The 24,265-nt window shown below is 43.4% G+C and overlaps 3 protein-coding genes across 10 annotated transcripts; 2 read left to right on the forward strand and 1 right to left on the reverse strand.

Annotated features, from left to right (window-relative positions):
• Positions 1-90: 90 nt before the first annotated feature.
• On the forward strand, positions 91-8,471 carry LOC135251751 (GTPase IMAP family member 8-like). Its single transcript, XM_064329494.1, has 4 exons — positions 91-2,214; positions 2,734-3,408; positions 4,212-4,778; positions 7,202-8,471. The coding sequence occupies exons 1-4, from the start codon at positions 2,172-2,174 to the stop codon at positions 7,885-7,887; spliced, it is 1,971 nt and encodes a 656-aa protein (XP_064185564.1). The 5' UTR covers positions 91-2,171; the 3' UTR covers positions 7,888-8,471.
• slc12a8 (solute carrier family 12 member 8) lies at positions 7,590-24,224 on the reverse strand. Of its 8 annotated transcripts, XM_064329490.1 has the most exons (15): positions 24,066-24,223; positions 23,416-23,446; positions 22,463-22,596; positions 21,843-21,989; positions 21,365-21,556; positions 19,777-20,008; positions 19,249-19,362; positions 18,380-18,467; positions 17,776-17,863; positions 17,513-17,659; positions 16,459-17,149; positions 16,082-16,179; positions 15,851-15,968; positions 15,152-15,212; positions 14,365-14,838 (listed from the first exon to the last, which is right to left on the reverse strand). In XM_064329490.1, exons 3-15 carry the CDS (start codon positions 22,577-22,579, stop codon positions 14,673-14,675), a joined length of 2,259 nt encoding a protein of 752 aa, XP_064185560.1. In that variant the 5' UTR covers positions 22,580-22,596; positions 23,416-23,446; positions 24,066-24,223; the 3' UTR covers positions 14,365-14,672. The 8 variants fall into 8 exon arrangements, with proteins under 8 accessions (XP_064185555.1, XP_064185554.1, XP_064185557.1 ...); XM_064329485.1 differs by lacking the exons at positions 14,365-14,838; positions 15,152-15,212; positions 15,851-15,968; ... (1 more) ...; positions 23,416-23,446; positions 24,066-24,223 and adding exons at positions 7,590-8,099; positions 8,512-8,572; positions 9,301-9,417; positions 9,531-9,629; positions 23,186-23,403; XM_064329484.1 differs by lacking the exons at positions 14,365-14,838; positions 15,152-15,212; positions 23,416-23,446; positions 24,066-24,223 and adding exons at positions 7,590-8,099; positions 8,512-8,572; positions 23,186-23,403.
• On the forward strand, positions 10,527-15,111 carry LOC135251750 (GTPase IMAP family member 8-like). The gene is made up of 4 exons (XM_064329493.1): positions 10,527-10,756; positions 11,271-11,942; positions 12,456-13,022; positions 13,473-15,111. Exons 1-4 carry the CDS (start codon positions 10,714-10,716, stop codon positions 14,198-14,200), a joined length of 2,010 nt encoding a protein of 669 aa, XP_064185563.1. The 5' UTR covers positions 10,527-10,713; the 3' UTR covers positions 14,201-15,111.
• Positions 24,225-24,265: the final 41 nt, after the last annotated feature.

Genomic DNA, 24,265 nt, shown 5'->3' on the forward strand with positions numbered 1-24,265 from the left:
CATTTTCTTTTTTTCTCTCCAGGGGCTGGTGTGTTGTTCTGCATCTCATGTGCGATCGAACAGCCTTAAAAATGTATCTGCTACGGTGAAATATGCTCCTCTTCTCAACTGCATATCAACTTGTTTTAATTGATGTGGGTGTTGACTTTTGAAGCTGTGTACCAAAATACCTACGAAGTTGCATAGTATCTGCACTTGATCGCATAAGGTCACCCGAGTCTTATACTCCCTCACAAAATAGGTATTGACTTCAGCTGGAATACACCTTTTCTAATTTAAATGAACTGCATCATACCTTGACAGACCAGATATTGAGGTACTACCAAATCCTGTGTGATTTGTAATGTACTTTCCAATATGGAGTTAAGGCCGAAAATAATAGTCTGACATGTAATCCATCCATCCATTATCTATACCCGAAAACTGGGCTCTTTCCAATGGCTTAGTTTAGCTCCTTTCCTTGCTTCCTTGGCTCCACCCAAAAAAGTGTCAATTCAGGAATATCTGGTATATCATCCTACATTATGGGAACAGATCCCATGGGCTTTCCGTGGTCTCAGTTTGAATCTGGAATGTGGGGTGTGTCACTGAAACTGGTATTAAGCTGTTACAGTGAATGTCACATGCTTTATGAAAACAATATGGACACATGTTTGTTATAAAGTGGAACTGAAATGCGATGTAGCTCACTACTCCATAGGACACTGAATGTGTCAATCAAAGTGGACATTGCCCCATATAAACAAGAATAGCAAGCGGTCAAAATGACCGTGGACAGCATAACAGGGAGATCAACAGTGAGTATGTGATTTTTTGTCGTTTTTGGAAAACGACAGCGAGCGAAAGCGAAACAGGGCTAGTCACGTCGGGTCACTTCCTGCTTGCTCTCTCGTCGTCATGGTTACCGTCTCACCACAGCCGCGCTGGGCGTAGCTCGACTTCAGCAAAGTAAAGTCAGAGATAGACCCCTCGAGAGTAGACGTTTGAGTTCTGGCAGCGTTCCCAGGGTGCCCCGCTGGAATTCAGACGCAGGGCTCCTCGCCTGTCCCCGTGTCTTACGCCCGCGGTCGAAAGAGACGAGAAATGGGTGACTAAGGACGCTTGTGTTTTGATTCGGACACCCTGCTAGGCCCATGTGAAGCATCGCACCTTTTCCGTAAAACGCACTGATCCTCCGCAAGCCCTTTAGAACGTTTTTTTTTTATGTTTTCAGGTTGCCTGTTGCTGGGGCGACCAAGGTTCCCCCTTCTCTCCTTTTGTTCAGATGAGATGGCAGCCTGCTATCCTACTTGCACTTGTGTCTGTTGCTATATGGTGATGGTTGTTTTTAATCAATAAACATGCTTCTCACGTGCTGCTCAAACGTTGTCCATATTTCATGTGGAAGTTTGAAACAAAATGTATTCCAGCGTGTCATTCGAAAAAAAAAGCTCTTTTTCAACTCCACATGTACAGTACAGAAAATATGTACCTATATTCCATTCAAATAAAAATACATTTATATAGAACCTAGGATTCATTTGTAAAGTAAATAGGCTACAGAATGTTTCTATGTCAGAATTAACGCAAGTTAGCCATGGGACAGGTAATACACTTGCATACACCACAGGTTGTAAAAATGTGTCGAACCACCATCAAGTTAGACTGTTCAGCTACTTGGAAAGGTACGCTATAATAAACAAAACGCCACTACTTGAATGAGTGCGGATCACGATATGAAAACCCCTCCTCACACATAAAAGGGTGCCAGGCCCAGAAATGGCCCGAACACATTTTAGAGTAACATAATACAGGTAAACGTGCGATAATTTGGAGAAAGCGCGTACAGACAGATATTGCCGGTGCACCATAGATATGTCATGGCATAGTTATTTTATAATATTTTCGAAAAGGTTAAAAAAAAAAACTGCGTAGTATGCCGTTCAAGGAAGCATACAGATTAAAGGATGCATGCGACCAGGAAACAAATTCTGTGGTGATAAGGGGTTAAATTCCTCAGTAAAGTTACCTCAGGTTATAAATGCACTAGAATGTCATTGAGAAGTGAAAGTACAAAGTGAACTGGGGGAAAGACTAGCTTGCGGTTCAATGTCAACGATTAATGGTTAACAAAATAAATTTGGTGTAAGAAAGCTTTAATTTGAAAAGCTAAATAACAGGCATTTTCAGACATGGGAGAAATATTACGAACATCCTCACCACATCCGGATCTTGGTAAGTTACGTTGGCACATATAGCCTACATTCAGACAAGTGCGTAGATAAATTACATTGGGAATAGGGGGGGATTATCAAATCCTCCGACGGGTTTGGTCGCAGTTATTGCTGCTAAAGGTGGTGGCACAACCCAATCATTGTTTAAGGGAGAAGTTTAAGGGAGAAATTACTTTTTCACATATTTTCATTAAATAAATGAAATCATTTTTTAAAGTATGTTTTGTGCTTGCTCAGGTTCCCTTTGTCTAATTACAGATCTGTAATTATTCAGTGTAACAAAAAATGCAATAATAGATTAAATCAGGAAGGGGGCAAATACTTTTTCATGGCACTGAATCTGTTTTTGTATTGGCAGTATAGAATATGACGTGTATTTCATTAAATATTTTTTGCTGATTGTATTCTTTTCTTTTACCCTTGTGGTTGTGTTGCTTATAATGCATTTGCCACCCCATTCAGTTTTCATTTATTTGTTTGAATATGTGAAGAGGCACTCACTCACTTTTGTCTTTCATAGGAGTAACGTCCCGTTTGTCCAAGCTCAGAATTGTGCTCATTTGTAATGACAAGCAGGAGAAGAACTGGGCAGTAAACACCATCCTTGGCCGAACACAAGCTTCGCCGAACCTAGACATAAAGACGAAGGGTGAAGTAGAAGACAGGCATGTCATTATAGTCAGTTCACCAGACTGGGTCGAATATTCTGTTCAGGAACCCTGGAAGCACCTCAAACAGCAGATCGAAGAAAGTGTGTCCTTGTGTCTGCCGGGACCACACGCCTTCCTCATGCTCGTTCCATTGCGCCCGTTTAGAGAAGCAGAGAGGAGGGAGGTGGAGGAAAATCTGGAGCTGCTCTCTGATAGCATCTGGAGACGGTCAATAGTGCTTTTCTCTGGGAAAGAGCGGTTGGGCGGTAACACCGTCGAGAAGCACATCGAGAAGGAACCATGCCTGCAGCAGCTTATACGGAGGTGTAGGAACCAGTATAACATCCTCAGCAATGAAAATAGGGAGGTGGTTCTGGAGAGCATAGTTACTGTGGTAACAGGAAATGATTTCCAGCATTTTCAAATGGGGGAGCTTTTAGAAGAAGTAAAAGAGAACGAGGAAAGATTGGAAGAAAATGCCAAACAGAGGCTCATCAAGGTACAGAAACAAAGAGAAACACTCAAAGAAATGATGATGATAAAGGGTGAGTTTTTAAAAACATTTTTTTAATCTCAAATCTGGCCCTCAAATCCAATTCGAGCCTTTTTCTTTTCTATCAGGTAATTAATTGAACAAGTGGAGCAACTGATTCCCAGGAAAAGGGAGGGTAGAAAACCAGCCGTTATTGGGCTCTAAAGGAACGTAGTTTGAGTAACAGGGCAGTGTCTGGAAAGGGAAGTTACTGTTTCTGTAGAATTGGTTTCTGCTAAAAATACTGCAAGCTGATTAGCGCTTAATAACCTTTAGCAAGGGTTTGAGTTATAAGTCACTAGGTGAGTTGGCTTGAATTGCTAGCTTCTGTTGAGGCCACACCTACACAAAATCATAATTCATTCCAAAATATCTGACCACTGCTTTATTAGCAACGCACAGGATGGCCAGACATGGGGTGTCTCGTGGCGTAGCCTGTAGAGCGCTGTCCACATGCTCATTGCGAGCCGCGACGCTGGCGCTTTGAGTCCGACCGCGCGACCTTTGTCGCACGTCTCTCCCTCTCTCTTCCCCGTTCTTCTCTCTACACTATCCTGTACAATAAAAGCTGAAAAGCCCATAAAAAAACTAATAAAAAAACAAGATGGCCAGACTTCGCTTAGAGCAGAACATCTTCCTGGTCCGGCTTATATTATCATTTATACGTGTTTAATTTTCCGCCACTTTTGCTGAATAGATCAAACAGCACGTAATACCCTCACTCAGCGTAACAAGGATGGTACAATTGTTCTTTACGGAATTGTCATCAAACAAATGGCACCAAGTGATTTATATTATGCTGTCTTTCTCTGTCAGAGTCCGGACACAATTTCCCAGATACAACGATGGTTCTCCTGGGAGGATTCGGCGCTGGGAAGAGTTCCACAGGAAACACCATCCTGGGAAAAGAGGAATTTGACACGACGCATAAAGCTGTGGAGTGCGTGAAGAAGCAGGGTGAAGTGGGCGGGAGGACGGTTACTGTGGTCGAAACACCGGGCTGGCACAGGGACTCCTCAGGGCAGGACGAGACGGAGCGCGTCAAAGAGCAGATTAGGCAAAGCGAGTCTGTGTGTGCAGGCAAACCCCACGCTTTCCTCCTGGCGGTGCGCTGCGACTCGTCATTCACGGAGACGGACAGGAGGCGCGCGGAGGACCATCTCTCGGCTCTCAGCGAGGAGGCCAGAAAACGCACGTTGGTGCTGTTCACTCGGGGGGACGGGCTCGGAGGGACGGACATCGAGACGCACATCGAGAGGTGGAACGAGCTCCGCGGTCTCGTCGACGAGTGCGGGAACAGGTATCACGTTTTGGACAATAACAGCACCGATCGCTCTCAGGTCGAAGAATTGCTGGAGAAAGTGGATGAAATGGAGGCTGAAAGTAAGTACGCATACTCCTTCCTTAGCGTGTACCAGGTAAACCAAAAGAGAGGAACAGGGAGCTGAACAAAATGTACTGTATGAGGAGAAAGACAGAGAGGTAGAACAGCAGGTGAAAGAAAAGAATTGGAACAGAGGTGTCAAGAAACCAGAAGCCTGAAATTAGTCAAAGTCAAAGTGTTTTTATTTGTCAAGTGCACCGTATAACACAAGGTCATTCTGAGCAAAGAAATTCTTATGACATGGCAGGCAGCAACTACGTAGAAGCAAGAGCAAAAATATCAAAAAATATCTAAAATATACTTAATATTAAACATAATATTAAATATTAGCAGCAGTACCAGCCTGTACAGATGGGGGATATGGACAGTGAGGAGTATTAAATATTTAAATATTAAACATTAAACATATAAAGTGCAGGAGTGCTGATGAATACGTGCGTAAGTTTGTGATAATGTACATTGAACGTACATAGGAAGTGAAGGAGCATACATAGGAGGTCATGTGATAAATGTGATCCCTGAGATTAATGTTGCTGGTTGAGAAGCCTGATGGCCTGGGGGAAAAAATTGTTTGTGAGTCTGGTCGCCCGTGCCCGGATGCTCCGGTAGCGTCTACCAGACGGCAGCAGCGAGAACAGACCATAGCCTGGGTGGCTGAAGTCTTTTATGATTTTCTGTGCTTTCCTAAGGCATCGTGTGTGGTAGATGCCTTGCACAGAGGGGAGGTGGCAGCCAGTGATGCGCTCCGCTGTCTTCACCACCCTCTGGAGGGCTTTGCGGTCAGCAGTGGAGCAGCTGCCGTACCAGGCAGTAATGCAGCCAGTGAGGATGCTCTCAATGGTGCACCTGTAGAAATTGATGAGGGTTTTGGCAGACATGCCAAACTTCTTGAGTCTCCTCAGGAAGTATAGGCGCTTTTGGGCAGTTTTCACTGCTGCGTCTGATTGCCTGGACCAGGTGAGGTCATCATTTATGACCACATCGAGGAACTTGAAGCAGGAGACTCTCTCCACTTCAGCTCCGTCGATGTGAATGGGGGCATGACCCGTTAGGAAGTCCAGGATCCAGTTGCAGAGGGAGGTGTTAAGTCCCAGGTTCCTGAGCTTGGGAACGAGCTTAGCAGGCACAATTGTGTTGAATGCTGAGCTGTAGTCTATAAACAGCATCCTCACGTAAGTGTCTCCCTTATCCAGGTGGGAGAGGGCGGTGTGCACTGTCAGGGCGATGGCGTCATCTGTAGATCTGTTGGGGCGGTATGCGAATTAAAGGAGGTCCAAGGTGTCAGGAAGAAAGGAGCAGATGTGGGTCCTGACTAGCCGCTCAAAGTAGGTCATATCTGGACTTCCTCAAGGCCTCCAGGTCCCCAGAGCTATGGGCAGAGGACCGTGCTCTGAGCTTAGCACGGACATCACCATTAACCCAGGGCTTCTGATTGGGAAAGGTCCTGACATTGACTTTCAGGATGACATCATCAATGCACTTGGAGATGTAGGCTAAGACAGAGTCTGTGTATTCATCAATGTCCCCATCAGCTGCAACACAGAATATCTGCCAGTCTGTGGTTTCAAAACAGTCCTGGAGGGTGGCAATGGATTCCTCACTCCAGCGTTGAACTGCCCGAAAAACCGGTTTTTCCTGTTTTAGGCATTGTCTATAGGTTGGGAGGAGAAGAATGGAGGTGTGATCCTCCTTGCCAAAGGCAGGGCAGGGGAGGGGTTTATAGCTGTCCCGTATTTGAGAATAACAATGATCAAGAGTCTGGTCACCACGGGTAGGAAAGTTAATGTGCTGGTGATATTTAGGCAAAACTTTCCTCATATTAGCCTTATTGAAATCGGCAACAACAATAGAAGCTGCCTCAGGGTGAGCGTTCTCTAGTCCATTGATTACTCCGTAAAGGTCTTCTAGCACGCGCATTTTATCCGCATGTGGGGGTATATAGACCGCTGTGATTATAGCGGAGCTGAATTCCCGAGGGAGGTAGAAGGGACGGACTTTTATAGTTAAGAGCTCCAGGTCTGGTGAGCAGTGTTTAGCAAGTACTGCTACATCCGTACCCCAGCGAGAGTTAACCATAATGCAGACCCCCCCGCCTCTGCGTTTACTCAAGGGTCAGAGATGAGTCAGAGTCAGAGATGACAACAGACAGCTGGAGATTTCTCATTTGAAGGATGAGATGATTAAAATTATGGAAGCTCTTGGTTGTCCCCCCTTCCGGGGAATCATTGTCTTGCTCATGTACTACTGATATTAGATCCATATGAAACAGACCAAACTAGGTCTTATCATTAGCTTCTAAAGGATCTTAATTTATTCTGCATTTAATTCCTGTATTTGTAAAACAATAATCTGATGGCATATTCATGAGATCACAGGGAAATGCTGCATATGAGGACTGTGAACTTTTTGTTTGGCTTTGCAGTGAAGGAAGAGACATACCAAGGATATCTGGGTCAGCCGTTACGTGTGGAGGAAGAGAAACCGGGGGACAGAGAGCAGGAGTTGCAGAGAGAGGAGGAGAAGCTAAGAGAACGACACCAAGCCGAGTTGGAGGAGTTGGAAAGGGAGTTCAGAATTCAGAAACCGCAGAACAGGCTGGAAGGAGAGAGCGTTGAACATGTGAGTGAGCTTGAGGGAGAACTGAAGAGAAAGCAAGAGCAGAGGTCACGGTTGGAGAAGGAAGAAGGAAAGAGGGAGGAGAAAGAGATGGAGCTAAGGCAGAGGCATAAAGAAGAGATGGAAGCACTCAGACAGCGTTACAGGGAGGAGGACAGACAGGGTGCAAAGGGGTACCTGAAGCCTATATTGGCAGTTTCGGGGGCAATAATAGGGGGTGTAGCAGGGGCTCTAATAGGTCCAGCAGGGGTGGCTGGGGGAACTCTCTTAGGGGCTTCAGGAATTGGGAGCATATCAGCAGCTTGGGTGGCTGGAGGAAATCTCTTAGGGGCTTCAGGAATTGGGAGCATATCAGCAGCTTGGGTGGCTGGGGGAAGTGTCTTAGGGGCTGCATTAGGAGTACTAGGAGGGATGTTTGGAGGAAGGGAGAGATCTGAAGAGGAGGGAAGAAGTGGGAGAAGGAGAAGTATGGATATTAAAATGAGTCTTTGATTAGACTCATGAAACATACAGACCTCATACAAGTTGAATGTGTGTTTCAGTCAGAGAGGGATAATGTGGTGTTTAATTTTATATACGTGATCACGTGATATCTGTCACGTGAGGCAAAGTCAGCGTTGTCCTCTGTCACCTGTCGGGTTTCCATGCCAACAGCCAGAAACAAGGGCGTTAGCACGATCTGGTCCTGGAGGGTTGGTTCCTTCCTGAAAATCAAAACAAGGCAAGTATAATGGGTAAGGAGCTGGTTTTGTAACCTAAAGGTTGCAGGTTTGATTCCCTGGTAGGGTACACTGCCGTTGCACCCTTGAGCTTGGCACTTAACTGGCATTACTTCAGTGTATATCCTATGTAAATAGTAGTGTAAAGTCGCTCTAGATAAGAGCGTCTGCTAAATGTTTGTGATGTAATGTAATGTAATGGGGGTGGGACTTATGATTGACATGTATGGCAAGCCTTGAGTACTGAACGTTTTAACATTTTACATTTAACGGGTGTATGTTTCTTTTTAATCTGATCGGACATAGATTTTGTTGTACACATTCTGATACTTTGAATTAAAGTTGTCTGAAAAAGGACCTTTGTCATTTGTAATACACGCGAGCAATAAACACACACCTGCCCACTTTCTTCAGGGAGGACCGTACCCATCTGAAGAAAGAGAACCGAGCGGCTGCTCCTATGGACAAAACAAACAGTGTCTGAACAAAACAAACAAACCGTCTGAAGATGTTGCGGGTTCAAGAGTTCCATTTAATAGTACTACCCAGGGAAAGTGTTTGGTTGGATGTTTCAAGCACACTGGCCATTTATTTAGTTCATGCTTGTTACTTCTAAAAAATAAAATAAAATAAAAATAAAATACCTATGGACAAAACAGTGTCTGAACAAAACAAACAAACCGTCTGAAGATGTTGTGGGTTCAAGAGTTCCATTTAATAGTACTACTCAGGGAAAGTGTTTGGTTGGATGTTTCAAGCACACTGGCCATTTATTTAGTTCATGCTTGTTACTTCTAAAAAAAATAAATTAAAATAAAATCCTTTCCCTGGGTTCCATTCTCTATTGCTTGGCACATTTTGTTGAGAATTTAATATTACTTTAAACAGGACAGATCTACACAAAGTACTCAGAGAAATCTCCTTATCAAACTAACTTTGTGTGTCACCCTATACCCTTGCCAGAATCCATGCTTGTAGACAGATGCCTTGAGACATCTCTTTATGTTGTTCACGTCTAACACTGACTTGCGATGAGGGAAGTACATTTCTCCAAAATTAAATTTCCTTGACTCTGATGAGCATTTTCAGACCTCAGTGAATATAATAGTCAGCTCAAGTAATTTACAGATTAAACTTATAGGTATCTCTCTGGAGGAAATAACAACATTCAGAAGTCTGTATTTACCTATTGGCAGACCAGGGCTTACATGTCCAATGTAGAGGAAGAGGATAATGGCGACTACAATGTTGATGCCAGCATATACCCACTGTATAACAAACATTATCAATATGGAGAAGAATGCCTGAGAAAAGAAGAAAAATGTCAGCAATTTGAAAAGGAAGAATCCACAGAGAAACAGAAGAGACTTTAACAGAAAGTTTGGATATTTATACCTCCTATTTTTAACCAACTTTCGCCAATAAGTGCCATCCATTGGTTGCAGAATGAGGAATAAATTGACTTGGGCATTAAACGAATTTCTGACCCCTGTGGTTTTGGTTTGGGGGCAGAATCTGATGAAGAAATCTGTACAGAAATGTCATACTTGTATGTGAAGTTATAATAACTTTTTCAAATACAGAATTTGAGTCATTTGAGTCCAACAAGTTGAGTTCTGGCAGCGTTCCCAGGGTGCCCCGCTGGAATTCAGACCTAGTCCTCCTCGCCTGTCTCCGTGTCTTACGCCCGCGGTCGAAAGGGACGAGAAATGGGTGACTAAGGACGCTTGTGTTTTGATTCGGACACCCCGCTAGGCCCATGTGAAGCATCGCACCTTTTCCGTAAAACGCACTGATCCTCCGCAAGCCCTTCAGAACGTTTAAAAAAAATTTCTTCAGGTTGCCTGTTTCAAACAAAATTTATTCCAGTGTGTCATTCAAAAAAAAAAAAAAAAAGGCTCTCTTTCAACTCCACATGTACAGTACAGAAAATATGTACCTATATTCCATTCAAATAAAAATGCATTTATATAGAACCTAGAATTAATTTGTAGAGTAAATAGGCTACAGAATACTCTTACAAACAAAAATACACAGTTGGCAACCACCCTTTTTCTAATGTGTCTATACAAGTTTCCTCCTGTGTGTAGCACCGGTGTATAGAGGCCTCTGTCTCACCTGCCCCAGGGCCTGAACCACACACAGACAACCACGCATACACAAGCAGGGGAAACGTTCACACGCGCACACACACCGGTCTCTAAATCTCTACCGCACATACACAACCACACAGCGAAAACAAACGGATATCAACGACAGAGAGAGCACGAGCAGCAGCAGCCACGCAGCTTTTATCTTCAAAAGGAGTGATGTGATTGGTGGAAGCGGGACCAGGTTAACGATGATTGACAGCGGGGACAGCGAATGGGATGATGGATGGCTCTCCTGCAGCATTACAGAGGGGAAAAAACACACGACGTGAAGCGTAACAAAATGTACTAGAATGTCCTGTAGAAGTGAAAGTGAAAGTGAACTGGGGGAAAGACTAGCTTGCGGACTCTGTTTATTAACGGTTAATGTTAATGATTAATGGTTAACAAAATAAATTTGGTGTAAGAAAGCTTTAATTTGAAAAGCTAAATAACAGGCATTTTCAGACATGGGAGAAATATTAGGAACATCCTCACCAGATCCGGGACTTGGTAAGTTACGTTGGCACATGTACATTCAGACAAGTGCGTAGATAAATTACTTTTGGGAATAGGGGCGGATTATCAAATCCTCCGACGGGTTTGGTCGCAGTTGCTGCTGCTAAAGGTGGTGGCGCAACAAGTTATTGTTTAAGGGAGACATTTAATGGAGAAATTACTTTTTCACATATTTTCATTAAATAAATGATTTTTTATTTTATTTTATCTGTTTTGTGTTTGCTCCGGTTCCCTTTGTCTAATTACATTTTGTCAACAGATCTGTAACCATTCAGTGTGACAAAAAATGCAATAATAGATTAAATCAGGAAGGGGACACTGAATCTGTTTTTGTATTGGCAGTATGGAATATGCCGTGTATTTTATTAAATATTTTTTGCTGATTGTATTCTTTTCATTTACCCTTGTGGTTGTGTTGCTTATGATGTATTTGCCACCCCATTCAGTTTTCATTTATTGTTTGAATATAACTTGTGAAGAGGCACTCACTCACTTTTGTCTTTCATAGGAGTAACGTCCCGTTTGTCCAAGCTCAGAATTGTGCTCATTTGTAATGACAAGCAGGAGAAGAACTTGGCAGTAAACACCATCCTTGGCCGAACACAAGCTTCGCCGAACCTAGACATAAAGACGGAGGGTGAAGTAGAAGACAGGCATGTCATTATAGTCAGTTCACCAGACTGGGTCGAATATTCTGTTCAGGAACCCTGGAAGCACGTCAAACAGCAGATCGAAGAAAGTGTGTCCTTGTGTCTGCCGGGACCACACGCCTTCCTCATGCTCGTTCCATTGCGCCGGTTTAGAGAAGCAGAGAGGAGGGAGGTGGAGGAAAATCTTGAGCTTCTCTCTGATAACATCTGGAGACGGTCAATAGTGCTGTTCTCCGGGGAAGAGCGGTTGGGCGGTAAAACCGTCGAGAAGCACATCGAGGAGGAACCATGCCTGCAGCAGCTTATACGGAGGTGTAGGAACCAGTATAACGTCCTCAGCAATGAAAATAGGGAGGTGGTTCTGGAGAGCATAGTTACTGTGGTAACAGGAAATGATTTCCAGCATTTTCAAATGGGGGAGCTTTTAGAAGAAGTAAAAGAGAACAAGGAAAGATTGGAAGAAAATGCCAAACAGAGGCTCATCAAGGTACAGAAACAAAGAGAAACACTCAAAGAAATGATGACAAAGGGTGAGTTTTTAAAAACATTTTTTTACCTCAAATCTGGCCCTCAAATCCAATTCAAGCCTTTTTCTTTTCTATCAGGTAATTAATTGAACAAGTGGAGCAAGGTAAAGGGAGGGTAGAAAACCAGCTGTTATTTGGTTCTAAAGGAACGTAGTTTGAGTAACAGGGCTCTAGTGTCTGGAAAGGGAAGTTACTGTTACTGGCGCTTTGAGTCCGACCGCGTGAACTTTGTCGCACGTCTCTCCCTCTCTCTTCCCCGTTCTGAAAAAAACTGAAAAGCCCATAAAAAAACTAATAAAAAAACAAGATGGCCAGACTTCGCTTAGAGCGGAACATCTTCCTGGTCCGGCTTATATTATCATTTATACGTGTTTAATTTTCCGCCACTTTTGCTGAATAGGACAAACCGCATTTAATCTCACTCAGCATAACAAGGATGGTACAATTGTTCTTTACGGAATTGTCATCAAACAAATGGCACCAAGTGATTTATATTATTCTGTCTTTCTCTGTCAGAGTCCGGACACAGTTTCCCAGATACAACGATGGTTCTCCTGGGAGGATTCGGCGCTGGGAAGAGTTCCACAGGAAACACCATCCTGGGAAAAGAGGAATTTGACACGACGCATAAAGCTTTGGAGTGCGTGAAGAAGCAGGGTGAAGTGGGCGGGAGGACGGTTACTGTGGTCGAAACACCGGGCTGGCACAGGGACTCCTCAGGGCAGGACGAGACAGAGCGCGTCAAAGAGCAGATTAGGCTAAGCGAGTCTGTGTGTGCAGGCAAACCCCACGCATTCCTCCTGGCAGTACGCTGCAACTCGTCATTCACGGAGACGGACAGGAGGCGAGCGAAGGAGCATCTCTCGGCTCTCAGCGAGGAGGCCAGAAGACGCACGTTGGTGCTGTTCACTCGGGGGGACGGGCTCGGAGGGACGGACATCGAGACGCACATCGAGAGGTGGAACGAGCTCCGGTGTCTCGTCGACGAGTGTGGGAACAGGTATCACGTTTTGGACAATAACAGCACCGATCGCTCTCAGGTCGAAGAATTGCTGGAGAAAGTGGATGAAATGGAGGCTCAAAGTAAGTACGCATACTCCTTCCTTAGCGTGTACCAGGTAAACCAAAAGAGAGGAACAGGGAGCTGAACAAAATGTACTGTATGAGGAGAAAGACAGAGAGGCAGAACAGGTGAAAGAAAAGAGCTGGAACAGAGGCATCAAGAAACCAGAAGCCTGGAATTAGACTCAAGGGACAGAGATGACAACTAGAGATTTCTCATCTGAAGGATGAGATGATTAAAATTATGGAAGCTCTTGGTTGTGCCGCCTTCCAGGGAATCATTATCTTGCTCATGTACTACTGATATTAGATCCAGACCGAACTAGGTCTTATCATTAGCTTCTGAAGGATCTTAATTTATTCTGCATTTAATTCCTGAATTTGTAAAACAATAATCTGATGGCATATTCATGAGATCACAGGGAAATGCTGCATATGAAGACTGTGTGAACTTTTCGTTTGGCTTTGCAGTGAAGGAAGAGACATACCAAGGACATCTTGGTCAGCCGTTACGTGTGGAGGAAGAGAAACCGGGGGACAGAGAGCAGGAGTTGCAGAGAGAGGAGGAGAAGCTAAGAGAACGACAACAAGCCGAGTCGGAGGAGTTGGAAAGGGAGTTCGGTCAGGAGAGCGCTGTAGCAATCTTGTATGCGGCCATTCAGAAACCGCAGAACAGGCTCAAAGGAGAGAGGGGTGAACACGTGAGAGAGCTTGAGGGAGAACTGAAGAGAAAGCAAGAGCAGAGGGCACGGTTGGAGAAGGAAGAAAGGAAGAGGAGGGAGGAGAAAGAGACGGAGCTAAGGCAGAGGCATAAAGAAGAGATGGAAGCACTCAGACAGCGTTACGGGGAGGAGGCCAGACAGGATGCAAAGGGGTATCTGAAGCCTATATTGTTAGTTTCAGTGGCAATAATGGGGGGTGTAGCAGGGGCTCTGATAGGTCCGGCAGGGGTGGCTGGGGGAAGTGTCGTAAAGGCAGCTGGGGAAAGTGCTGTATGGGCGGCTGGGGAAAGTGTTGTAGTGGCTGCACAAATTGGGAATATAACGGGGGCTATGTTCAATCCAATTTGGGTGGCTGGGGGAAGTGTCTTAGGGGCTGCAGTAGGAGTACTAGGAGGGATGTTTGGACGAAGGGAGAGATCCGAAGAGAAGGGAAGAAGCGAGAGGAAGCATAGTATGGAAGTTTCACTAAGTCTTTGATTAGACTCGTGAAACATACAGACCTCATACAAGTTGAATGTGTGTTTCAGTCAGAGAGGGATAATGTGGCATTTAATTTTATATACACATTTCTCCCACATGAACCCTATTTCTGAATGAATTGGCACAATTTAGCAGAACCATGTGTATAAAGCATACTGGGATACACTGGTGCGTCAGTCATTTATTTTTGAAAATATTTCATTTCCAAAAGAATGTGTTTTAATATTTTTGTACTATAAGATTTTCACTGACCATCTGTACACATAGCTCTTCAATTACTATAGGAATTTTTTTCTAGTATGAATTCATGATTTGTTCGCTACAAAAATTAATCAAACATCAAAACACACATGCTTACATCTTACCATGCCTGCCCATGTACAGTACAAAAAATGATAGAGCCATGAAATTTTTTTTTTTTCTTGGGACAGTGACATGGACAGGGGAATCAATAAAAAGCGTGGATTGACTATTTAAGTCTGTTGGCAAATTCATCTGCACTAATGAAGGAGGAGTGGTGATATCTGTCACGTGAGGCAAAGTCAGCGTTGTCCTCCGTCAGTTGTCGGGTTTCCATGCCAACAGCCAGAAACGAGGGCGTTAGCACGATCTGGTCCTGGAGGGTTGGTTCCTTCCTGAAAATCAAAACAAGGCAAGTATAATGGGTAAGGAGCTGGTTTTGTAAATAGTAGTGTAAAGTCGCTCTAGATAAGAGCGTCTGCTAAATGTTTGTGATGTAATGTAATGTAATGGGGGTGGGACTTATGATTGACATGTATGGCAAGCCTGGAGTACTGAACGTTTTAACATTTTACATTTAACGGGTGTATGTTTCTTTTTAATCTGATCGGACATAGATTTTGTTGTACACGTTCTGATACTTTGAATTAAAGTTGCCTGAAAAAGGACCTTTGTCATTTGTAATTCACATAAGCAATAAACACACACCTGCCCACTTTCTTCATGGAGGACCGTACCCATCGGAAGAAACAGAACCGAGCGGCTGCTCCTATGGGCAAAACAAACAGTGTCTGAACAAAACAAACAAACAGTGTCTGAACAAAACAAACAGTGTCTGAACAAAACAAACAGTGTCTGAACAAAACAAACAGCGTCTGAACAAAACGAACAAAGCATCTGAAGATGTTGCAGGTTCAAGAGTTCCATTTAATAGTACTACCCAGGGAAAGTGTTTGGTTGGATGTTTCCAGCACACTGGCCATTTATTTAGTCCATGCTTGTTACTTCTAAAAAAAAAAAATAAATAAAATAAATAAACCTTTCCCTGGGTTCCATTCTCTATTTCTTGGCACATTTTGTTGAGTTTAATATTACTTTAAACAGGATAGATCTACGCAAAGTACTCTGAGAAATCTCCTTATCAAACTAACTTTGTGTGTCACCCTATACCCTTGTCAGAATCCATGCTTGTAGACAGATGCCTTGAGACATCTCATTATATTGTTCACGTCTTACACTGACTTGTGATAAGGGAAGTACATTTCTCTGAAATTAAATTCAGTTTCGTTGACTCTGATGAGCATTTTCAGACCTCAGTGAATATAATAGCCAGCTCAAATAATTAACAGATTAAACTTATAGGTATCTCTCTGGAGGAAATGGCAACATTCAGAAGTCTGTATTCACCTATTGGCAGACCAGGGCTTGCTTGTCCAATGTAGAGGAAGAGGATAATGGCGACTACAATGTTGATGCAGGCATATACCCACTGTATAACAAACATTATCAATATGGAGAAGAATGCCTGAAAAAATAAGAAAAATGTCAGCAATTTGAAAAGGCAGAATCCACAGAGAAACAGAAGAGACTTTAACAGAAAGTTTGGATATTTATACCTCCTATTTTTAACCAACTTACGCCAATAAGTGCCATCCATTGATTGCAGAATGCGGAATAAATTGACTTGGGCATTAAACGAATTTCTGACCCCTGTGGTTTTGGTTTGGGGGCAGAATCTGTTGAAGAAATTTGTACAGAAATGTCATACTTGTATGTGTTATAATAACTTTTTCAAATACAGAATTTGAGTCATACAAAAAACCAAACCATGAACCACAGTTCAATGCAATGGTGTGTATAACCAAAGACTTTTAGACTGAGGGGTAAATGGTACACTTAATTCCTGAAGATTATTCAAATGCTTGAATTTGCACATTTAAAGGCTGGTTAATTTGCCATGCACGTAGTAGAATGAACGCCATGACAGAATTAACAGGAAGAGTGGTCATGCTCACCTGAAGGTTCCAGTACAGGGTCTGGTGTATAATTTAGCTCAGGGGAGGAGGAACAGAACGAAGACCTCTTCTCTTGCCATGTTCCTAATTCTTGGCCTTGTTGAGAGGCTTTTTCTGAAGATTCTTCCAGTAGTTCACTTTGAGGTTGAGCACCATCAAGACGATGAGCTTCATCAATAGTCACCAACATCCTCTGATCGCCTAAGCTTTTACCATGTTCTGTATCTGAAGGCCCATCAGACCAAAACCCAAAGCTGTCCATCAGTGTTTGTTTTGGGGGTGCCCTCGACCTCCTTTCCCGCTGGGTGAAAGAGGAGGTCTTCCAGGTCTCCTCCTTTAAGGGGCTGGGAGGTTGAAGAATCTGGTCCAAGTCCCTGGTGAACTCAAGCAGTGTCCCATTACTTTGGTTCTTCATGATATCGCCTGTTCCATACCCCGAGTGGTCAATGTTGATGAGTGGTCTACTGGCACCATGAGCAGAGGCCTCCCTTGTGGGATGCCTTTGCTCCTTAACCTGAAGATTGTAGGTCATGGCCACACAGAAGTAGGAGTAATCGATGATGCTGTATGTCATCATGAAGTTGATGGTGACAATTGGGGCCAGGACATTGACCTGACCGATGAAGACAAAGGCCATGGTCACCAGGCTGGTAAGGCAAATGGCTGCCACGGGAGTCTTGTTGGGACCTTTCTGCCAAAAAGAGGAACGGCAAATTGTGTGTTACTGCAAGGAGCCACAATAAGTTAAAAGTTTTCTTTCAAAGGTCTTCTGAGCCTCAGGTAGTCTTCTTATGTGTTCAAGAACAGCATGTCTTCCTTTTACACAAGTTAGGTGAGGATAATCACACACTCATTAACCCTTTAAAGGTGTAAGATCACAAATGTGTGATCAAAATGTTCTTAACTGAACTAATTCTAATGCTGATGTAACAATCAGGACTGGTAACCGAGTTCTAGAACACTGACTTAAATAATTTTTATGATATACGATCAGTTTCAGAGAGGCCCTGGCAGAGAAGGCCAGCTCTTCGCCGGCCGCCAGCCTGCCACTCACCCCGTGTGCCAGGAAGCCGAGGGCGGGGATGACCCGCTCCTGCGCAATGCACTGCAGGATCCGGGGGGCCCCGTACAGGCCACCCATGCAAGACGCCAGAGAGGAGACGTAGAGGCCCAGGAGAAACAGGAAACCCACCAAGGAGACCTGGAGAAAACCAAGCGTTGACTCATGGTGATTTCCTGTCACGTTTACCAACATATTCAACAAAAAAAAGAAAAAAAAAAGATTCATAGATTTTATAGGTGATAAATGGTGAAGACCTTTTCTGCTATTAAGAAATCATAGCGTAGAGCCTCCCTGGTGCAAATGGCCCCCAGCAGAAACACAAAGATAAGATACAGGAACCACCTGAGAATATACAAACCAGCAATCATCATAATGATTAAAAATAAGATCATTAGTGGGGTGGTCTTGTCACAGATAATGGATACGTGATTAATTAAAAGTGCTGAAAAAAATGACCATAACATACAGGGACAACAGTTGTGTGAACAGAAATTAACAACAGGGATTTTTTTTTAAATGCTGAAGTAGGATCAAGTTGACCAACCCAGATCATAACAACTATAAGGCAAACAAGACCAGGGAAAAACCCAGTATATGGGTATATACTGGCCGACCAATGGTGCAACTTCATCACTCACTCACTCAGTCACAGACATTCGCGTTTGTAGGGCTGGCCCGCTGTTGCGCGGTCCAGCCAAAAATAGAGGCACGCAGAATTCAGAGATTGGTATTCAAATATTCTGAATACAAACAACATTCAATAGGTACTTTCTGATATGTGTATTTGTAAACAATAGCAAATTTTCACAAAAAATAAAAAAAATGTTTACAATTACACGTTGCGGGAGAGACACCTACGAAATGAAGACCGCGGCCAGCGTTCCCAGCGGGATGTTCTGCTCCGGTCTCTGGAGGTCTGAGCTCATGTTGAAGCCCGCCATCACGCCTACACGGCAGAACCGGGAAGCACGCAAAAAAAAAAAAAAAAACCGTTAAAGCAGTTGCTGGCCGATCGATTCAAAAACCGCGTTTTTACATATTTACTGTACGCATTTATGACTGGCAGGCCGAGTCATGTTAGAACACAAGAGGGAAGCTCGTACACACTAGCCGTATCTGACTTCAACTAACCCTGTAGCCTGAAAACCTTCATTACATTACATGCATTCAGCCAATGCCCGTATCCAGAGTGACTTATAATGCAAGTCATAAATGCTTTCCCTTGATTTACACAAGTAATAGTTCCAGTCCAGCTGAGCAGACATGAGACAATATGTGAAGCATCATTAAGCACTGATGCAAATTAACTAACTAAAATGCAATCCCTGAATGCATACAGATTTTTTTTAAAACACATGAAAATATAATGTGAACTCAAACAGCTCTTCACAAAAGGTAATATGTGTAATATGGGTACGTAAGTGCATACACATTTACCCATGTAGGAAATGTGCATGTGGCAATGTAACATAATAGTCACGGAACTCAGTTTTCTAATCCAAAGGTTGTAGGTTTGATGCCCGGGTAGGGTACACTGTCGTTGTATCCTTGAGCAAGGTACTTAACCAAAATGACTTCAGTATAAATAGATACTAGGTTAAAAAAAATGCTGTGCAAGTCACTCTGGATAAGAGCATCTGCTAAATGCCAGGACAGTAAGGAAGTGAACCATTTAAAATACAGGATGCACTCCCAGCAGAAAAAAATGATAGTAGTGTGCAAGTTACCTGTGGCAACCGGAAAGAAAACTCCAAACACAGTGAAGAAGGTCTCTCCTGGTGTGTAATCCGGCAGCGAGTTCCTTTGCAGCAGCTCCTCAGAATATCCAACAAAGCCATGTTCTACAGGCAAAACACACGGAGCAAAACATGTCCGGTGGCAAATAAAGTGCATCACTTCAGAAACTGGCGATTCCCTTCTGTAGGGAGGATGTGGGGGTATATCCAAATAAGAATCCACATAAAAAAAAAAAAAAAAAAAAAAACCATACTCCATGATCACAACGGCCAAAATTATTGAAAACAATGACTACTTTCGGTCTTTGGTCTTGTTTTGTACAGTATTGTCTGTGTGAAAAAATGAACTGCTGTCATTTGATTAGAGAATGCCAAGCACATTATGGAGATTAAAATGGAACCTGGGATTTCCTTTTCACTTTTGCCCTGTTTGTAGCTGCGGATGAGATCGAACTGCTGCATACAATTGTCACACGGGTACATTTGTTCCACCATTTAAAGCCGGACAGGCTAGGTTACCTGGGTCAAGGTGGGAAAAGCTCCCCACGACGAAGTCCAGGGTGGAGACGGCCAGGACGGCAAGGAGCAGCAGCTGCAGCCGAATGATCCACTTGACCCCGGCCAGGTTGATCCCCAGCAGGCCCAGGAGCACCGCCACGGAGATGGCCCGCACCACCCATGCCCCGCTCAGGTTCAGCACCTGGGCGATGGACTCGGCGAAGCCGGTGATGTACAAGGCGCCTGCAACGCACTGACACACGCGAGCGGCAGTCTTATCGTTCCCGGAAAAAAAAAAACTCCAGCAACAGACACAAAGCTCCTCACACAGAGAAACTCCAGCAACAGGACACAGAAGTCCCCGCACAGAAAAACTCCAGCAACAGGACACAAAACTCCTCACACAGAAAAACTCCAGCAACAGGACACAAAACTCCTCACACAGAAAAACTCCAGCAACAGGACACAAAGCTCATCGCACAGAAAAACTCCAGCAACAGGGCACAGAACTCCTCACACAGAAAAACTCCAGCAACAGGACACAAAACTCCTCACACAGAAAAACTCCAGCAACAGGACACAAAACTCCTCACACAGAAAAACTCCAGCAACAGGACACAAAACTCCTCACACAGAAACCTGGGAAGGGTTGTTCCCATCCAAAAGCGGCCAGTGGGTCTGCAGGCTCAAGTATTACGCGAACACTTGGACGTGCTTTAGGTTCAGGAGAATGAAATCATTTGGTTTTCAGTGTGTTTCAGTGTTACTGTACAGTAAGTGTTTAATACAACTCATTGGCTGGCTCTACATGCTCGTTATCCAATGCTCAAAACTGGTTTCTGATTTAAAGAAAACCATAAAAGCCTGCAGATACTATGGCTGCTCTGGGCATGAGTTCAGGAACCTTGCAACAAGTTATGACAGGATAGGCATGTGTAAATTAACCCTTTAAAGTGTAAGATCACAAATATGTGACTAAAAAGTTAACTGAACATTCTAATGCCGATGCAGCAAACACTACTAATAACTGAAAGCTATGGAGCTAGAACACTGACTCAGAGTTTTGCAGAAATATTTCAAAAAGCCTATTATTGAAAGGGTTAAATAGAGCGAAACCCCACACTCTTTGGTTTAATGCAATTTAAAGGGCAATAATATATCATGGTGAAGCATACGAGTATGCTAGTTTTTCCCCAACTTTGCCTACAGTCAACAGAATCTGCACATAAACACAGCCCATAATTTTAACTGTAGCTTTTTTTAAATGGAGATAATTATTGTGCAGCAAGTGTTGCATTATTTTCTTTACAAAAAGATTATACTGCCACAGTGTGGTGGAAGAAGAGAATAACAACTTAGACTGATGTCTTCAAAGCATTTTAACCACTTCAGTAAAGCACCTTAATCTTGCTTCATCTCAACCCAGACATACCCCTGGTGCTGTATGGGGTGGAGGGTGCATGTACCATACACTGTTGCAATTATCTATATTGGAAAAGACACGGCTCCCATTACACAAAATTAAAACATCCCCCCCCACTGTTGAGTGTGATGGATGTCAATACGAGACCTTACCTGCCAAACACATGTCAGCATGAAGCCTCCTTACCTGCCCAAACACGTAGAGGAGCCCGACCGTTCCTCCCACTCGGCCCCCAAGGACCGTGGAGATCATGGAGTAGACCCCGCCTCCACCCACACTGCAGCGTTCGCACACGCCGATCCCCGACATCACCGTCACCAGGGCCACCAGAACCACCAGGGACACCAGGAGCATTCCCAGCAGCACGCCTGTGTTTCCCTGGCAACGCCGAGAGGGGAACGCGAACCGCATCGTCGGCAAAAAAGAAAACGGAACCCGGGTTCTCCTGTAGGGTTCTCTACGGGAGGGACTCGCACCTCACGTTAGGACTAAAATGAATTCTGAACTTTTTCCAATGAGGTTTCATTTAATTTCGTAGCCTTGTGCTCAGCTATGGTGGAATCACAACTGCATCTCACAGCGTAATGTTAAATAATCAGACAACACAACAACACTGCATACAAACCACACAGCAACACTGCATATAGACCAATGAGAAACCCACCACGAGCCAGCCAGTCCGCAGAAACAGGACCACGCCAAAAATGTTGATCATGCAAGTGGTGAAGACCCCATCCCAGGTCCCAAACAGCACCGGCTCCCAAACGAAGAGGTTCACCTTCCACCAGGGAAAGGCCTGGCTCTGGGACCCCTGCAAGAACACATCAGCCATTTTACTGTCCTGTCCCAAAGGTTTTCTGGCATTCAGAAAATGCATAGCATTATGCAAAATGCATACCAAGGACCCCCATCCAGGCTCAAAGGCATCCAGATTACCACCACCATAAGTTAAATTAAAACAAAAAACAGCTTAATATTTTCCCATAGTTCTGGGAATTAAGTCTGGCCAGGGACCCCCTACAGTACTTTCAAGACTCCCCTGAGATATGCAGACCATCTGTTGAAAACCCAAATAGCTGGAGAGGAGACATGTTGCAAAGATACCAGTTGCTGTACTTTTTAAGATGATAAATATTGAATGAAGCTTAAGGACTAACATAGCTACTCTTCCAGGTGCCATTGCAACTGGTTGAAAAAAAAAAGAAAATCCCTATTGGCTTTGGATCCCTAGAGTCACCGGTGGTCACCAATGATCCAAGGCCCACAGGAGAACAAAAACCTGACCTGCACATTCTCGTGGAAAAGCTCCTGGACGTTTCCGCCACTGTTGCCACCGGCCAGGGATGTCAGAAGCATGAAGTTGTTCGCTGGCGGCGTTCGGCTGTACGGTGGAGCCTCCATAGTGTTTGGCGCAGTCGCTGAAAAGCATGGCATCAACAATTTTCAGATGTCTTGTGCACTCCACTGTGGTCTTCCACTGGACCAATTAAATTCCTCCAGTTTATATAATTCAATTTTCTTTTCTGTTTAACAATAACCATTTACATTCAAATATCACAAGTCACCAACTTCCTGACAACAAAGAATTTAATTGGCAGCATACCTCTATGTCTAAGTGCACTTTTTATACTCAAGACATATCACTTGGCCTTCATCCATGTCCCTTTTTAATTACAAAACAAATTGTTCTTTCACAGTTAATGAACCTTTCATTGATCCCATTACTGAAAGATGGTATTTCAATGACCTGCCCTCTAGGTTCAAAGCATGTCCAAAATATATTTACCTGGATGTCAGAGGTATCGTCTCTACGGTCTCTACTGAGACAGACTACAAATATGTTCTTAAAATTTACGCAACTCCTTTAGAAAGTGGGAATATAAGATGACTGAATGATTTACTCACTGAAGAACAAAAGTGGAAGCGTACATAAAGGAAATCAGACTACAATATCATCATCCCTAAACGTAAAAAAAGCACCACCAAGGCTTACACTGATTGACTGACCTCGACTATAAAGAACAACCTGCGTTGACCAATCACAAATATTTATCAAACGTTTGCTTCCCATTTGTTGTCAATCGGCGTCATGTTCACAACCTTGACAGAAAATCTGTCATATAAATAGAAAATAAGCTGTAGGCTGCGAAGTAAAGTGACGTGGATCTGTAGCATCTGTAAGCTACTGCTCAGTTAGAAGGAAGCCATAGATAGAAAATAGAACGGCGAACCCTTACCTTTGCAGGAACACCGGAATTATACCGGATGCTGGCAGGTGCGAACGATGTGAGGATTGATTACGTTAATGAACATATGTTGCATATATCAGAATGAAAAAAGAAATACAGCTCCATGTAACAAAAAAGTATTTGTCTGAACATTACAAATTGGATTGGTACACTGGCCTACAATTCGTCGTAAAACTATTTTGGTTTGGAATGATGTTAGAGCATTTCCTGCTACATGGCTACAGACTGTTTAGCCTACTTTTTTCAACGGCAAAAAATTGCGCACTTAAACTTTTTTTGTCCAGCAATTGACAATTGAGTTCATGCCGTAGGTCTATATCACACTATTCTCGAGGGAATAGTTTTAAAAGTGGAATTTTTGTTCTTTAAATACATTTCAGAGGTAGGAGAGTGGAATTCTGCTGGGCAAACGGTGGACCAGAACGTCATTGAAATACCTTCCCTCCAGCTCTATAACATTCCATCGCTAATGGAATTCTCTGAATGAATTTAAGTCAATGATTAATGAAAATAGGCATGTTATGTGGACCTATGTGTAGCCTATAATAAATAATCTCGGTTAAGTAATAATTCTCATAAAAACAGGACTAAAATAAGAGTTAAGATTCATGAAAGGATGAGGGAGAAATAGAGCCTACCTTAATGAAAATCCATTCCTCTTAGAAATCAAAAATGCATTTCTTTAAATATTTCAAATGGCTGCGCTTATAGACCAACACGATAATTACGAAACAACCTGTAAATTGCAATCATATGCACACCGGTTAACTTTGAGCACAAAATTTTATGCTACGTGTTCCAGTGAAACGTCATTAAGTAAATGTTTGTTTCCACCAAT

This window comes from Anguilla rostrata, chromosome 3 (assembly GCF_018555375.3).
Source record: "Anguilla rostrata isolate EN2019 chromosome 3, ASM1855537v3, whole genome shotgun sequence".
Taxonomy (NCBI): domain Eukaryota; kingdom Metazoa; phylum Chordata; class Actinopteri; order Anguilliformes; family Anguillidae; genus Anguilla; species Anguilla rostrata.